Source organism: Trachypithecus francoisi, unplaced genomic scaffold, assembly GCF_009764315.1.
Source record: "Trachypithecus francoisi isolate TF-2019V2 unplaced genomic scaffold, Tfra_2.0 Lachesis_group2, whole genome shotgun sequence".
In the NCBI taxonomy this organism is placed as follows: Eukaryota; Metazoa; Chordata; class Mammalia; order Primates; family Cercopithecidae; genus Trachypithecus; species Trachypithecus francoisi.
Window position 1 is genome coordinate 92342171 of NW_022681465.1, and position 18556 is coordinate 92360726.

An 18556-nucleotide genomic window follows, 5' to 3' on the forward strand; every position below is an offset into this window, starting at 1 on the left:
ATCATAATTTATTCTTTTACATATAACTGGTATGGCAAGCTAGCTAGCTGAACCTTTTAAATTCCTGTATCATTCTTACCTGGAAATTTGACTGAAATACACAGCAGTCAACAGTTTTATAATGTCCCTTAAGCATAGTTATCTGTTCTCCCGAGTAAACTGTATAAACAGCAATGGTGCTACCATATGGTACAAAAACAAATTCTGAACTGCAGCCACAGGAGACAGTGAATTTCAATCCTTTTTTACTGTTATTACAAACTTTTCCATAGTTCACCTGTAGGATTAAAATCATAAAGTTACTCATCTCTTAAATCTGAATTTAAAAGACAACAAAGACTAGGAGAAATACTTAAAATATTATGCTATAAAAAGGGCTCTTTTAAATTTAAGGAAAACGTTCAATGTTGACAGAACAAGGACCAATGACATGAATGTACATTTAACAAAAGAGGAAATGCAAATAGTAAAAAACCACAAGGGTAAATGTTTACTTTTCAATCTTAATAGAAGTAAAATACAGACTTCAACCTTGAAGAATCATTTTAGAGCATTTACCAAAAAATTTAAAAAATGTTAAGACATTAAATACTGGTACAAGCGAGGTAAACATGTTGGTGGCAGTGTAATTTGGTTATTCTTTCTAAAAGGGCAAATGGTTTATTAATGCTCTTTCTTTTCAAAAGAATAATACTGCTTCAAAAGAATATCCCCCAAGAATATTTTTTGGGGGTAATACCCCCCAAAACCATTCTTTTCAAAAGAATGGTATTTTTTTGGGGGGGAGGGGGTTATATTCTTTTCTTTTTTCCTGCTGATACTTCTTTTATTTCTGTTATAAAACAAACAGAGTAGGGGTTAAATAAAGGGTATTGAGTTTGTCAGCTCCAGTCTCTTGGGGCTCTTTTTCCTGGAGAGAGTGCAGAGAACAGTGGGAAGAAAGAAACATAGTTGTGGAAGGGTTCTTTTAATGCGCAGATGCTTCAAGGAGAACCAAACTATTTCATTGGTAATCCCCCGTCCCATTGGAACTGGTGCTTGGATCGGAAGGGAAGTGAGATCAGACAGTTAGTCATCAACACCACCATCAACATTGCCAGAGAGGTTGACAGCAGACATCATGGAATCAAGACAGCTCCCTGGCGATTTTATCTGCACATTTCTGCGTATTCTTCTTATTCTTTAGGGAGGATGCCAGAGCCTGGCCCTGTTTTAGGGAGTCCATCTCCATGATCCTCTGCAATACTGGGCAGCAGTCCACTGGGCACACATCCACTTCACTGTTGTTTTTAGGGTGGTCATCCACATTGAGTTTAGCCCCACCCCTTCTGATGACGATTCGGATTGGTGCAACACCCAGTGAGATCTCCGATCTTATACTTGGTGGCTTTATTTTCAATGGCATCTGCTATTTTCATCATTGGATAATGGAGCAACTTGATCTCCACTTTGAGTGGGTCCATGTCACCCAACACCTCATCAGATTCTCCAGTGGCCAAGCATTCCATGGTGTCTTCATTGACCTGCTCAGTATTCTTGATGTGAAAGACCTTGGTCATTTCCTTAATGATCTCAGCGCTGAGACAGGCAGGCAGAGTGTGAGTGGGTGGTGGTGGTTATAGAAGCTGATCTTCCCGCTCATCCAGTCAGCTAGGACAGCTTTGGCGGCCTGCTCCTGACTGCCTAAGTCTCTCTTCTCCCCCACATGGTGCGCCACTGCCATCAGAAAGTGCTCAGTGGTCTGGTACCCAGAGAGGAGGTAATAGTTGGAAATCTCCAGGTTGCAGCTCTGCAAGATGGTCTCCACTGGGGTTACCGGGTCTGCCAGCCTCTGCACGTGGATGCAACTATGCAGAATGGTGCCCACCTCGGAGCTGGGCCCTGGGACAATGGCTAGAGCATCCAGCAGCCAGATGAACTTGCCTAGGTAGACCTCCTGCATCAATTTCGTGACCCCAGGAACGGCTCCCACACAGTATGCATGGCTGTGCTTCAGGCTATTAATCAGGCTGCTCTTCCCAACATTGGGAAGGCCCACAACACCCATACTGATGTGGGTGCGCACTTCACCAAGGTGGCAATAGTTCCCCAGAACCCTCATGAGGTTTTCAGCTCCAAAGCTGACCTGATGCTGGGTCCTGGCCTTGAAAGCCACAGTTGGCAACTCTTTCTGAAGGTAATCCAGCCACTTCACAACCTCCTTGGGGTCCAGGTCAATCTTGTTCAAGACCATGACCAGCTTCTTGTTGCCTTCTGCCCATAGGACAGCCTCCTCCATTTGGAAGCAGCAGCAGCCTAATGGGTCTCTGGCATCCAAGACTTCCAGAATCACATCAGAGTATTCTACCACCTTACGGAACTCCTTGTAATAAGCCTTCCTCGTGGCCTCGTCATCCAGCTGAGGAAACATATTTAATTCCTGCAAAACTTCCTCCTTACACTCAAACTCCTCCTGGCGTGTTAGGATATCCTCACAGTAGCTCTTGATAGACCTGCGTTTTTGTCTTTCTTCTTCCTGGGCAGTTTGCTTCTCCCTCATCTCCTCAACTCTCTTCTTCTTTAATTCAGCCTCTTGATTGGCATGATCATTGGAATGAACAAACTGAGGAGCAGAGGGCACTTTGGAGGTTGCTTTCTTCCCATTTCGTTTTGCAGGCTTCTTACAGCCCTTGGAACTTTTACCTGGCTTTTCATTTTTTGTTTCTAAGTTTCATCACGATCACCAGCTTGAAAGCAGATAGGCTCAAATCTGCTTGCTCTCTTCCTACACTTCCGACGGGGATCTGAGAAGACAGGGTAACAGATGTTCTTGCACTGCTAGGGTCCAGACTTTGGACTTCCAGATGCCAGCCTGGCGGTGTCCGACTCTGCTGGTGTCTCCCTTATCTTTAGAGTTAAAAAGTTTTTCATACACACAACATAAAATTTACCATCATAACCATTTTTAATGGTACTCAATGGCGTTAAGTACATTCATGTGCAACTCTCATCGCTATCCATCTCTAGAACTCTTTTCATCTTGCAAAACTTTACCCATTAAACAGCAAAGATATTCTTACCCCCTGACCTGGTAATTGCTCCTGTGAATTTATCTTTTGTTATTGTTGTTGTTGAGACGAAGTCTCGCTCTGTCGCCCAGGCTAGAGTGTAGTGGTGCGATCTGGGCTCACTGCAAGCTCTGCTTCCCAGGTTCACGCCATTCTCCTGCCTCAGCCTCCCGAGTAGCTGGGACTACAGGCGCCCACCACCATGCCCGGCTAAGTTTTTGTATTTTTAGTAGAGATGGGGTTTCACTGTGTTAGCCAGGATGGTCTCGATCTCCTGACCTGGTGATCTGCCTGCCTCAGCCTCCCAAAGTGCTGGGATTACAGGCCTGAGCCACCGCACGCGGCCGGGAATTTATCTTAAGGAAATAATTAAATAGCAAAAGTTATATGCCCAGAGGAATTCTATCCAGCATTATTTAGAATGGGGAAATAACTGAGAATAGGTGTATATTCCTAATGTCATATTAATTTTATGATTTATATAAATCATAATTATGAAACTTATGCAGAAAACAGGGATAAAGGCTAAGTGTAAAAAAGCACAGACCATAAATAGTTTGCACACTGTAGTTTTACCTTTAAATAAATAATTATGTATTTGGGACAAAAATTAAAATTCTACACTTGTACTCCAAAGGTGTAGTGTGCAGGCTCAGTAGTGTGAGCATCACCTGAAACAGTCAGACATGCAGACTTCCAGGCCCCACCCCAATCCTACTGAAAATCATCTTCATTTTAACAATATCCCTAGGTAATCTGTATGCTCATGCAAGTTTGAGAAGCTTTGGGCTAAATAAGTTGATGGGTTTACTTCCTGATAATAATTTTGATAAAAAGCTTGGGATGAGTGTAAAACCAGTAACTAATCATTTGGGAATCATGATCATGCATATCAACAAAATCCATTTGTCGTCACGACTAATACTGAAGTTTAAATAGTGATTTGTCGGCCGGGTGTGGTGGCTTACGCCTGTAATCCCAGCACTTTGGGAGGCCAAAGCAGGCTAATCACAAGGTCAGGAGTTCAAGACGAGCCTGGCCAAGATGGTGAAACCCTATCTCTGATAAAAATACAAAATAATTAGCCAGGCATGGTGGCAGGTGCCTGTAATCCCAGCTACTCAGGAGGCTGAGATAGAGAATTGCTTGAACCCGGGAGGCAGAGGTTACAGTGAGCCTAAATGGCACCACTGCACTCCAGGCTAGGTGACAAAGTGAGGCTTTGTCTCAAAAAAAAAAAAAAAAAATAATAATTTCTTTTCCCCCAAAGGTTAGATGGGAGTGTGTGTGTGTGTGTATGTGTATATATGTATGTGTATATATACATATGTGTATATATGCATTACATTTATGTGTATATGTATATACATATATGTGTGTGTATATGTATATATGTATGTGTATATATATACATATATATCCCTTCTCTTTATAGTTAAACATTTTTTCATACACATAACGTGTGTTCCAGAATCACATGAGAGTATTCTACCAACTTACGGGACTCCTTGTAATAAGCCCTCCTCATGGCCTTGTCATGCAGCACACATATATATGTGTATGTATACACATACACATACACACAAATAAAAGCCCTGAGGTCAAAATGGATATATGCTAATAATCTATGGATACTATACTTGGCTTACTTTCCCTTTAGACTAACTTGGGCCAGAAATGGGTACATGCATTTAGCTACCTCATGGCAACAGCAGTATAGCGGGTTAAATATTAAACTTATATTCGGCAGATTTGGGTTTTAAACACTCATCTTTCTTTTGTCCCTTATGAATAATGATTTAACCACTTCATTTCATTCTTCTTATCTGTTAAACAGAGTTAACATCATTTACTTAGAGTTTTTTTATTGTGAAAAAGCAAATGAAATAATCCATATGAGAGCACCTGGAACAAAGATATTCAGTAAGTTCCTAGATTAATTCCTATACATGTTTAAAAGTATAACATTCCCTCATCTGTGTTTTCTGATGCTACATGTGCAACAATTTGCACAATGATATGGGGGTGGGGTGATGAAGAAAAAATACAAAACAGTTTTCAACTAGTATTTCACTGGTCCCCCTGGAAAAATTATAAACTGCTAGACTGTGATGGGCTTATTCACATTTGTTTTATCAGGACACCTAGCTACAACACCTATATTCTTCCCAGTATACCACATTCCTTTCCAAATATGAACTGGGAAGTGTTGAATGAGGTATGAATATTGAACCAGTGCATTAACTTTTGTCTTGTCCTTAGGGTTTCTTCCTCCAATCCATTCAACTTAATGTCATATTAATATTTCCTTTTTTTTGAGATGGAGTTTTCACTCTTCTTGCCCAGGCTGCAGTGCAATGGCATGATCTTGGCTCACTGCAACCTCTGCTTCCCAGGTTCAAGCAATTCTCCTGCCTCAGCCTCCGAAGTAGCTGGAATTACAGGCATGCGCCACCATGCCTGGCTAATTTTGTACCTTTTAGTAGAGACAGGGTTTCTCAATGTTGGTCAGGCTGGTCTTGAACTCATATTAATCTTTTTTGTTTGAGATGGAGTTTCAGTCTTGTTGCCCAGGCTGAAGTGCAATGGCATGATCTTGGCTCACAGCAAACTCCACCTCCCAGGTTCAAGTGATTCTCCTGCCTCAGCCTCCCGAATACCTGGGATTACAGGCATGTGCCACCACGCCCAACTAATTTTGTATTTTTAGTAGAGACAGGGTTTCTCCATGTTGGTCAGGCTGGTCTTGAACTCCCGACCTCAGGTGATCTACCCGCCTTGGCCTCCCAAAGTGCTGGGATTACAGGTATCAGCCACCACCTGGCCTTCATATTATATTTCTAAAGCAACATCGTGATCAAATCATTTGTGGGTTCAAAAACTGTCAAAATCTTTCCAATGCCTATGGAATGAAGTTCAAATAACAGATTAAGGAAGGGAGGGATTTACCATTTATTAAGTGCTTACTATGTCACACACTGTGCTAGGTAATTATCTAAGAACCCTATTTTATGAACATAAATGCTTATCATAAAGAGTGGTATGTTAAACATTATTATGAAAGTCTTGAGGCACAGGCTACTTTAAGATACGATGTCTTAAAAGTGGCATTTAAGGCAGGCTTTGAAAAGATTTTGATAGGGGAAGAGAATTTTGTGGACTTGGGATAGGATGATGGCAAATCCAGTTCCCTTATATTAATATGTGTTCCTTTTGTTGCCCCAGGAAAGATACATATCTAGTCACTAAGTGAATACCTATGTTGATGCAGAGACTACATCATAAGGCAGCTCATTTTACTGTCAAACAAGTACCAGCATAATAATTAACAATACTGACATACAGCATTTACTGAATGTCAACATTTGCTGTACCAGATAATGTGCTAAGTGTTATACAAATGTTATTGCATATCCTCAGCACAATAGGAATATGATGAGATAGGCATTACTACACAAAAACAAAACACTTAGAAAAGCTAAATAATTTGATTAAGGTCTCTTGGCTAGTGAATAACTGAACCTAGACTACATCAATTAGAAATCACTGTGCCGTATTGTTGTAAATGATTTTTCTTTCATTCCGTGAAGTGATCATCACAGTACCTTACAATACAAGTGAGCACAGGATATTCTGGGAGCATCTAAGCTAGACTGGAGGAATTAAAAATAGAAGAGTCTTGAAAGCTAAGAAGCCGCTAGGACAGGAAGAAGAAGAGGGGTATGCTAAAGCAAACGTAACAGTCTATGCAGCAGAATGAAAGGATGAGGGAACATGGTATATTTAAAGACTGCTAAGTAGTCCAAAGTCAGGGGAAAAAATGGTAAAGTTGTAAGACATAAAGCTGGTAATCTAGAAGGCACTGCTTAGTAAAGTCTTACACTCAAAAGACAAAGGCATTCAGTTTTAATAACCTGAAAATACTGGGGAACTACTGAGAATTTTCCCCTGGGATTTGAGTCTGGGAAAAATTAAAAGGATGTTAGAGTAATGAAATAAAGAGATAACCCCAACAGTGAGGCTGGAAGGGATGACAGATAAAAAAAAAATTGAGAAGGAAGAATTAATAGTTGGGATGAGGGACAGGAAAGAATAAAGAATAGACTCATAGGGTGACTGATAAAACCAGTAACTAAAATAGTAAACATCAGAATACCTACTTTTTAAATTTTAGGCTTTTTTCCTCTAATCCATCCTGCAAGTTAATATCATATTAATCTTTCTAAAGCAATGCTGTTATCAAATCACTTGTGGGCTCAAAAATTGAAGATGTTTTTTCTTTTCTTGTGCCAAAACCTGTTACTTTGTGAAGTTTCCTGGTAGACACTTGTTCTGTACTCTATGGCAATGGTCTCCAGAGGGTGGTTCACATACCTCAGGGAGTTTACAAGGTATGAGGGGAAAAAATGTGATTTTTATCCAAAAATTAAGAGATTTTACTTTATTAAACATATTGACTCACAACAGAATTTCCACATAATTTAGAAATAACTATACATATATCAAAAGTGTATACATATACTTAAAAAAGGTTATAGTAAAGATACTATTACTAAAGCAACAATATATAATAAAAACAGTTACCATTTATGGTACACCTATTATTTAGCAGGTACAATACTACTCTTTATTTACCTGTGTTTTACCCTTACAACTGAATTTTAGGTAGACAATATTCCCAATTTACAGGGTGAGAACACTGAAACCCTGACAGGTCTTTCATGATATCAGCTTAAATAACTGCCTAATGCTCTCAATTACTACATGGAAGGAGAAAGAAGCAAGAGGGTGCAAAAGGACTCTCCAGTGATTGTCCCCCTGCAGAAACATCAATTTGAACTATCCACGTAAAAGCTTCACAAGAGCTAATGAAACCAGATGAGACATCATAGTACCTGACTATAGCTTACCCGCATTACCCCTTCCACAACTCCAGGCAGCACAGCATGGAGAGTGATACTATCTGCTTGCGGGAAACAGGGGTAAGTAAGCATAGGACTTTGTCTTAGACCCCAATACCATGCCTACCACAATAAAACCCAGCAATAGACAGATCCCCACAGCCTCTGACTCTAGGCCAGAATGCATGGACTAAGTCTTAGACCCATCCTGGTGCGGCATGGGAACCAGTATTCCCTGTGAAATGGACTCAAGTTGTGGACTGCATCATCAAAGGCCAACTACACTGGGCTTGGCCTCCAAATAACCCACGTTAACAGGCAGGTCTCACCAACTGCCAGCTTCAAGGACACTTCAGTGATGGGCAAGCCTCAGTGGCCATGGGTTTCAGGTGTGCCTCAGCACTGTGCCAAGTCATGGTAGTCCTGGGCATAGGGCACCCTATAGTGCTACCATTGTCAAGGGCTTAGGGATGACACCAGATGAACAGCCCAGAATCTCTGGACAGGCTTATTGTTGAAGGATATTCCCAGACAAAGCCAGACTGGAAAGAATAAAATAAGTATCTACTTCTTTAATGTTCAGGCATTGATGAATGACCACAAGGATGAAGAGCAATCTGGGAAACATGATGTCACCAAAAAGACAAAATAAGATGCCAGTGACTGGCCCTAAAGAAATGAAGATATAGGAAAGGTCTGATAAAGTATTCAAAAATAGCTGTTTTAAGGAAGCCTATGAAACTTCAAAACAAAACAAACCAAAAAACAGAGAAACCATTCAATGAAATTAAGAAAACAGTAAGTGACTGGAATGAGAAATTTAACAGAGATTAAAATAATTAATTGTAAAAAAATCAAAGAGAGATCTTGGACTGATACATGCAATAAACAAAATAAGAAATGCAATACAGAGCATCAATAGCAGAACTGATGAAACAGAAGAAAGAGTCTGTGTGCTTGAAGACAGGTAAAAAAGAAAAAATAATGATGAAAACTTACAGGACTTAAGGGATGGCATCAAAAGAGCAAACATATGTGTTATTGGGAGTAAAGTAGAGGATGATAAAGGGGATAGAAAGATTATCTAAAGAAATAATAGCAGAAAACTTTCCAAACTGGGAGAAAGATACAAATATTCAAGTACAAGAAGGTCAAAGGTATCTTTTCACATTCAATGCAAATAAAGATTAAAGACAAAGAGAGAATCCTGAAAGTAGCAAAAAAAGCAAATAACATATAATGGAGTTCTAATACGCTTAGCTGCAGACTTCTCAGCAGAAACCTTAAAGGCCAGGAGATAATGGGATGATATATTTAAATTGTTGCAAGAAAAAAAAAATTGCCAACCAAGAATCCTGTACCAAGAAAAGTTGTTCTTCAGAAATGAAGGAGAGATAAGACTTCCAGACAAACAACATCTGAGGGAGCTCATCACCACCAGACCTGTCTTACAAGAAATGCTAAGGAAGTTTAAGCTGAAAGAAAAGGATCCTTATGTATAACACAAAAACATCTGAAAGTATTACATTTACTAGTAAAACTACACAGTTATATTCAGAATAATCTAATACTGTAATGGTGGTGTGTAAATCTCATATCTTTAGCATAAAGGTTAAAAGACAAAACTATTAAAAATAATAATCACTACAATAATTTTTTGTAAGATATGCAATATTAAAAGACGTAAACTGCCACACCAAAATTGAAAATATGAGGTGGGGAAAGTAGAGTTTAAGTGCAGAGTTTGTGTGTGTGCGTGTGTGTGTCTGTGTGTGTGAGATCAGAGTAAAGTTGTTATCAGCTTAAAATAGCCTGTTATAAGAAGTTTTTTATAAACCTTGTTGTAAATACAAAGCAAAAACCTATAATAGATTCACTAAAAACAAAAAACAAGGAATGAAAACACTATTAGAGAAAATCACTTAAACACAAAGGAAGACATTAAGAGAGGAAGAAAGAATCTACGAAACAACTACAAAACAATGAAGAAAATGGTACCAGTAACTCCTTGCCTATCAATAATTAACTTAAATATAAATAGATTAAATTCTTCAATCACAAGACATAGAATGATTAATGGATAAGAAAACAAGACCAATGTATATGCTGCCTACAAGAGACTCACTTTACCTTTAAGGGTACATACAGACTGAAAGTAAAGGTAGGAAAAAAAAATTCCACGCTAATGGAAACCAAGAGAGCAGGATAAGCTATACTTAAATACATAAAATAGACTTTAAGTCAAAATGGTAAAAAGAGACACTGAAGGTCTTTACATAATGATACAAAGATCAACTCGGCAAGAAGATATAACAATTGTAAATACATATGCTTTCAATATTGGATCACTTAAATATATAAAACAAATATTAATAGATCTGAAGGGAGAGATAGACTGTAATGAAATAACAGGAGACTTCAACACCCTACTTTTGGCAATGGATAGATCACTCTGACATATAAAATCAACAAAGACACATAAGATTTAATATAAAATCAACAAAGACACGTAAGATTTAAACTCTACTCCAGACCAAATGAACCGAACAGACACATACAGAACATTCCATCCAACAGCTGAAGATACGCATTCTTCTTAATTGACTATAAAACATTCTCTAGGATAGATCCTATGTTAAGCCATAAAACACAGCATAACAAATTTAAAAAGATGGAAATAATAACAAGTATTGTCTCAAACCACAATGATATAAAACCAGAAATCAACAACAGGAAGACCTCTGAAAAATTCACAAGTACACGAAAATTAAACAACATGCTCTTGAAGAAGCAATGGGTCAACGAAGAAATTAAAAGAGAAATTTAAAAATTTCTTGAGAAAAATAAAAACAGAAACACAGCTACCAAAACCTATGAGATACAGCAAAAGCAGTTCTAAGAAGGAAGTTTATAGCAATAGATGTCTATATGAAAAAAAGGCCTCAAATACAACCTAATGTTGTTATCTCAGGGAACTACAAAAGCAAGAGCAAAGTAAACCCAAAATTAGTCCAAGAAAGGAAATAACAAATATCATAACAGAAATCAATAAAATACAGACTAGACAAATAATATAAAAGATGAAGGAGATTTGTGAGAGAGGTGGCACCAAGATGGCCGAATAGTAACAGCTCCAACCTCCAGCTCCCAACATGAGCGACACAGAAGGTGGGTGATTTCTGCATTTCCAACTGAGGTACTGGGTTCATCTCACCGGGGCGTGTCAGACAGTAGGTGCAGGACAGTGGGTGCAGCCTAAGGAGTGAGAGCCGAAGCAGGGCAAGGCATTGCCTCACCTGGGAAGCACAAGGGGGAAGGGAATTCCCTTTCCTAGCCAAGGGAAACTGTGACACACAACAACTGGAAAATCAGGTCACTCCCACTCTAATACTGCACTTTACCAAGGGTCTTAGCAAACAGCACATCAGGAGATTATATCCCACACCTGGCTCAGAGGGTCCAACGCCCATGGAGCCTCCCTCATTGCTTGCACAGCAGTCTGAGATCTAACTGCAAGGCGGCAGCGAGGCTGGGGGAAGGGCGCCCACCATTGCTGAGGTAAACAAAGCAGCCAGGAAGCTCGAACTGGGTGGAGCCCGCCACAGCTCAAGGAGGCCTGCCTGCCTCTGTAGACTCCACTTCTGGGGACAGGGCATAGCCAAACAAAAGGCAGCAGAAACCTCTGCAGATGTTAATGTCCCTGTCTGACAGCTTTGAAGAGAGTAGTGGTTCTCCCAGCATGGAGTTTGAGATCTGAGAACGGACAGACTGCCTGCTCAAGTGGGTCCCTGACCCCCGAGTAGCCTAATTGGGAGACATCACTCACTAGGGGCAGACTGATACCTCACACTTCACACAGCCGGGTACACCTCTGAGACGAAGCTTCCAGAGGAATGATCAGACAGCAACATTTGCTGTTCAGCAATATTCACTCTTCTGCAGCCTCTGCTGCTGATATCCAGGCAAACAGGGTCTGGAGTGGACCTCTAGCAAACTCCAACAGACCTGTAACTGAGGGTCCTGACTGTTAGAAGGAAAACTAACAAAAAGAAAGGATATCCACACCAAAAACCCATCTGTACGTCACTATCATCAAAGACCAAATGCAGATAAAACCACAAAGATGGGGAAAAAGCAGTGCAGAAAAGCTGAACATTCTAAAATCAGAACGCCTCTCCCCCTCCAAAGGAACACAGTTCCTCGCCAGCAATAGAACAAAGCTGGTTGGCGAATGACTTTGACGAGTTCAGAGAAGAAGGCTACAGATGATCAAACTTCTCCGAGCTAAAGGAAGAAGGACGAACCCAGCGCAAAGAAACTAAAAACCTTGAAAAAAGATTTGATGAATGGCTAACTAGAATAACCAATGTAGAGAAGTCCTTAAACAACTTGATAGAGATGAAAACCATGACACGAGAACTACACGATAAACACATACGCTTCAGTAACCGACTCAATCAACTGGAAGAAAGGGTATCAGTGATTGAAGATCAAATGAATGAAATGAAGAAAAGAAGTTTAGAGAAAAAAGAGTAAAAAGAAATGAACAAAGCCTCCAAGAAATATGGGACTACGTGAAAAGACAAAATCTGTATCTGATTGGTGTACCTGAAAGTGATGGGGAGAATGGAATCAAGTTGGAAAACACTCTGCAGGATATTATCCAGGAGAACTTCCTCAACCTAGCAAGGCAGGCCAACATTCTAATTCAGGAAATAAAGAGAACGCAACAAATATACTCCTCGAGAAGAGCAACTCCAAGACACATAATTGTCAGATTCACCAAAGTTGAAATGAAGGAAAAACTGTTAAGGGCAGCCAGAGAGAAAGGTCGGGTTACCACAAAGGGAAGCCCATCAGACTAACAGCGGATCTCTCAGCAGAAACTCTAGAAGCCAGAAGAGAGTGCGGGCCGATATTCAACATTCTTTTTTTTTTTTTTTTTTGAGGCGGAGTCTCGCTCTGTCGCCGGGACTGGAGTGCAGTGGCCAGATCTCAGCTCACTGCAAGCTCCGCCTCCCGGGTTTACGCCATTCTCCTGCCTCAGCCTCCCGAGTAGCTGGGACTACAGGCGCCCGCCATCTCGCCCGGCTAGTTTTTGTATTTTTAGTAGAGACGGGGTTTCACCGTGTTAGCCAGGATGATCTCGATCTCCTGACCTCGTGATCCGCCCGTCTCGGCCTCCCAAAGTGCTGGGATTACAGGCTTGAGCCACCGCGCCCGGCCTCAACATTCTTAAAGAAAACAATTTTCAACCCAGAATTTCATATCCAGCCAAACTAAGTTTCATAAGTGAAGGAGGAATAAAATCCTTTACAGACAAGCAAATGCTAAGCGATTTTCTCACCACCAGGCCTGCCCTACAAGAACTCCCGAAGGAAGAACTAAAATGGAGAGGAACAACCGGTACCAGCCACTGCAAAAAACATGCCAAAATGTAAAGACCATCGATGCTAGGAAGAAATGGCATCAACTAATGAGCAAAATAACCAGCTAACATCATAATGACAATATCAAGTTCACACATAATAATATCAACCTTAAATGTAAACGGGCTAAATGGTCCAATTAAAAGACACAGACTGGCAAACTGGATAAAGAGTCAAGACCCTTCAGTTTGCTGTATTCAGGAGACCCATCACACATGCAGAGACATACATAGGCTCAAAATAAAGGGATGGAGGAAGATCTACCAAACAATTGGAAAACAAAAAAAGATAGGGGTTGCAATCCTAGTCTCTGATAAAACAGACTTTAAACCAACAAAAATCAAAAGAGACAAAGAAGGCCATTACATAATGGTAAAGTGATCAATTCAACAAGAAGACCTAACTTCTAAATAGATATGCACCCAGTACAGGAGCACCCAGATCCATAAAGCAAGTCCTTAGAAACATACAAAGAGACTTAGATTCCCACAAAAAAAATTTTTTTTTTTTGAGATGGAGTCTCACTCTGTCGCCCAGGCTGGAGTGCAGTGGCCAGATCTTGGCCACCCCATCAAAAACTAGGCAAAGGATATGAACAAACACTTCTCAAAAGAAGACATTTATGCAGCCAACAGACATATGAAAAAATGCTTGTCTTCACTCACCATCAGAGAAATGCAAATCAAAACCACAATGAGATACCATCTCACACCAGTTAGAATGGCAATCATTAAAAAGTCAGGAAACAACAGGTGCTGGAGAGGATGTGGAGAAATAGGAACACTTTCACACTGTTGGTGGGACTGTAAACTAGTTCAACCATTGTGGAAGACAGTGTGGTGATTCCTCAAGGATCTAGAACTAGAAATACCATTTGACCCAGCCATCCCATTACTGGGCATATACCCAAAGGATTATAAATCATGCTGCTTTAAAGACACATGCACACGTATGTTTACTGCGGCACTATTCACAATAGCAAAGACTTGGAACCAACCCAAATGTCCATCTGTGACAGACTGGATTAAGAAAATATGGTACATATACACCACGGAATACTATGCAGCCATAAAAAAGGATGAGTTCATGTCCTTTGTTGGGACATGGATATAGATGGAAACCATCACTCTCAGCAAACTACTGCAAGAACAGAAAACCAAACACTGCATGTTCTCACTCACAGGTGGGAATTGAACAATGAGAACACTTGGACACAGGGTGGGGAACATCACACACTGGGGCCTGTTATGGGGTGGGGGAAGTGGGGAAGGATAGTATTAGGAGATATGCCTAATGTAAATGTTGAGTTAATGGGTGCAGCACACCAATACGACACATGTATACATAAGTAACAAACCTGAACGTTGTGCACATGTACCCTAGAACATAAAGTATAATAAAAAAAAAAAGTTGAAGGAAATGAAGAGTTTTTTTTTGAAAAGAGAAATAAAATTGACAAACCTTTAGTGAGACTAACTAAAAAGAAAAAAGAGAGTAGATAAAATCACAGATAAAAAAGGAGACATTACAACTGATACCAGATACACTTCAGAAATACAAGGGACCATAAGAGACTATTAGGAACAATATCATACCAACAAATTGGATAGCCTAGAAGAAATAAACTGAATTATGAAGAAACAACAAATCTGAGCAGGCTAATAAGTAAGAATATTAAATCACTAATAAACTGATTTTTGACAACAATGCCAAGAACACACATAGAGAAAGGATAATCTCTTCAATAAATGGTATTGGGAAAACTGGATCTACAAATGCAGAAACATGAAAGTAAATCCTCTCTCTCACCATATACAAAAGAAATCAACTCAAAATGGATTAAAGATTAAATATAACACCTGAAACTAAAAATCTAGTAGAAAATGACAAGACAGAAGCCCCATGACATTGGTCTGGGCAATGGCTTTTTGGATATGACCTCAAAAGCATAGGCATCAAAAGCAAACATAGATTAATGGGATTACATTAATCTCAAAAGCTTCTGCACAGTAAAGGACATAAGCCTCAGAGTAAAGAGGCAACCTGCAGAATAGGGGAAAATATTTGCAAACCATATATATTTGATTAATATCCAAAACATATAAGCAACTCAACTCAAGAGCAGGATAATATATAGCCCTATTAAAAAATGGGCAAAATACCTGAAAAGACATTTCTCAAAATAAGAATTACAAATGGGCAAGAGAGGTACACAAAAAAATGCTCAGTATCAATAATCATCAAGGAAATAGAAATCAAAACCACAGTGAGACACACCTGTTATAATGGCTTTTATCAATATGACAAAAGATAATAAATGTGGCAAGGATGTTGGTGGGAATGTAAATTAGAACAGCCATTATGAAAAACAGTATAGAGGTTCCTCAAAAAATTAAAAATAGAACTACCACATGATCCAGCAATCCTACTACTGGGTTTATAACAAAAGGATATGAAATCAGTGTGTCAAAGAGATACTTGCACCCCCATGTTCACTGCAACGTTATTCAAAAGATATGGAATCAATCTAAGTGTGCATCAATGGATGAATGGATATGGAATCAAGATATGAGATCAATCGAAGTGTGCATCAATGGATGAATGGATAAAGAAAATGTAGTGTACATATACAATGGAATACTATTCAGCTATAAAAAGAAGAAAATGCTGTAATTTGTGACAATAGGGATGAACCTGGAGGACATGATGTTAAGTGAAATCAGCTAGGCACAGAAAGATGGATACTCCATGATTTCGCTCATATGTGGAATCTGAAAAAGTTGATCTCTTAGAAGTAGAGTAGATGGTGGTTACCAGAGGCTGGGGTGGTTAGAAGACAGGGGGTTTTGGGGAGATGTTGGTCAAAGGATATATAATTACAGTTAGACAGGAGGAGTAAGTTTAAGAGATCTATCAGCATGGTGACTACAGTTGATTATGATATACTGTGCTATTGAAAAATGCAAAGACAGTGGATGTTAAGTATTCTTATTGCAAAAATAACCATGAGATAATACATTTGTTAATTAGCTAGATTTAACCATTCTATAATGTATATATTCTATTTACTTCAAAACATCATGCTGTACATACATATGTACCATTTCATCTGTCAACTTTATTTTATTTTATTTATTTATTTGTTTTTTTTGAGATGGAGTCTTGCACTGTTGCCCAGGCTGGAGTGCAGTGGCGTGATCTCAGCTCACTGCAAGCTCTGTCTCCTGGGTTAACACCATTCTCCTGCCTCAGCCTCCCGAGTAGCTGGGACTACAGGCGCCCACCACCACGCCCAGCTAATTTTTTGTATTTTTAGTAGAGATGGGGTTTCACCGTGTTAGCCAGGATGGTCTCGATCTCCTGAGCTCGTGATCCACCCGCCTCAGCCTCCCAAAGTGTTGGGATTACAAGCGTGAGCTACCATGCCTGGCCTGTCAACTTTAAAATGAAAAAAAAAGAAGTTACTAAATGGAAGGACTGGTTCTCTCTGATAGCTCTTTAAAAATATGAAGACAGTGTGTTTTCCCTTAAAGTAATCTTTTCTGGTATCAACTGTAAGTATTCTATGTAGGTCAGTTTCTGGGATACCCTAGTCATCTATGCATGAATTACTTTTACTTTGATCAAGTCCACTCTAAAATGTATTATCAATTTTCAACACACTATTTTAGATATGGACTTATCTAAATATTTCTAGATATGGACTAGAAAAAATCCAAAGGGCATGAGACTCACCTTTAAGAAGGAAAGAAAAATGGAATAGAACCACATGAACAATTTATATATACATTCAGTACCATTTATATTTATCACATTAAACTTTGACACACATGCCCAGTTACTCTTCCAGAGTGATCCTGTCACTTCTCCACTCATAAGCCTTCAGTGGCTTTCCATCTCATCCAGAGAAAAGCCTGAGCCCTTACAAAGGCCGGCAGGGCCTGTATGCTCTGGCACCCTAGTTCCTTCTGTTCCTCATCTGTTATTCCCTTCATATTCCAAGGCAAGAACCTCTTAGCTCTTCCTTGTGTATCCCAAGCAAGTTCTCGCCTCAGGGTCTTTGTACCTATTTTCTTTCTCTGACTAGAATGATATCCCTCAGCAAACAACTGATGAGCCACTTCCCCATTTCCTTCAGGCCAAATGTCACCTTAGTGAAGCCTACCCTGACTGCCCTATGTGAAACTGCAACTCCAACTTCCCAATATTTCCTGTGCTCCTTTCTTTGCTTTGCTTTTCTTCATAGTCTTTACTCAATCTAATATATAATTTATCCATCTGTCCATCTATTAATTGATCGATGCCTTTCATCCTCTTGCTGAAATGTAAGCTCCATGAGGATAGGACTTTTCCATGTTTGCCCACTGCTGTCTAATACTGCCTGGCAAATTAAATGCTAATTATTATTAGCACAGTATCTGACATATAAGCTCTCAATAAATATTAGCTATTATTATTATCACCAAATTATAAGCTTTTAGCAGTTTATTCTGAAAATTACTAAACCATAGGCATACCTGGTAAGACTACAACATACATAAAAACAAGTACCAGAAATTAATAGCCACATAAGAATACAGCATCTTCAAAATATATTTATTCCAGTAGTATTAATAGTCACATAAGAATATAGCACCTTCAAAATAGATTTATTCCAGTAGTATTAAATAAAGTACTACATATTCTAGCACCATAAAATTCATTGTGAATTTTGCTTACAAGTCATATATAGTACAGGTTAAGTATCCTCATCCAAAATGATTAGGACTAGAAGTATTTTGGATTTTAGAATATTTGCATTACTGCCTGAACATCCCTAATCTGAATATGCAAAATCTGAAATGTTCCAATGAGCACTTCCTTTGTGTGTCATGCTAGCACTCAAAAAGTTTCAGATTTTGGAACATTTCAGATTTCAGATTTTCAGATTAGGGATACACAACCTATATAAAATTTGATTACTTAGCTTAATATCTTTAATTTATATCAGTAGTCCTCAGTCTTTTTTTCTGTACTACACTTTGCAGTCCCATTGAGAACAGTTCTCTCTACTACACTTTGCACTCCCATTAAGAACAGTGGCTCAGTAGAACAGTGATTCTCTGCTAAGTAGGGGCAATGTGGTAGGTAGTGGGTAAGGGTGGGTTGTCTTGAGTTGAGAATTACTAGTCCACGTAAT

The 18556-nt window shown here is 39.3% G+C and overlaps 2 protein-coding genes across 3 annotated transcripts in view; both read right to left on the reverse strand.

The window, feature by feature from the left end:
- The window catches only part of ERCC8 (ERCC excision repair 8, CSA ubiquitin ligase complex subunit), a 79344-nt gene that overhangs the window by 10745 nt on the left and 50043 nt on the right, over positions 1–18556 (reverse strand). For both annotated transcript variants that reach the window (XM_033179650.1, XM_033179651.1), the window contains one exon: positions 80–277. In XM_033179650.1, the coding sequence (XP_033035541.1) occupies positions 80–277 (198 nt within the window). The remainder of the gene's footprint in view (positions 1–79; positions 278–18556) is intronic.
- Positions 288–2707, reverse strand: LOC117064644 (guanine nucleotide-binding protein-like 3-like protein; the record flags this gene model as incomplete). The annotated part of the gene is given in 4 exon segments (XM_033178646.1): positions 288–1128; positions 1130–1318; positions 1320–1618; positions 1621–2707. Coding segments are annotated over 4 exon segments (1635 nt in total), but the record flags the coding sequence as incomplete, so codon positions are not given.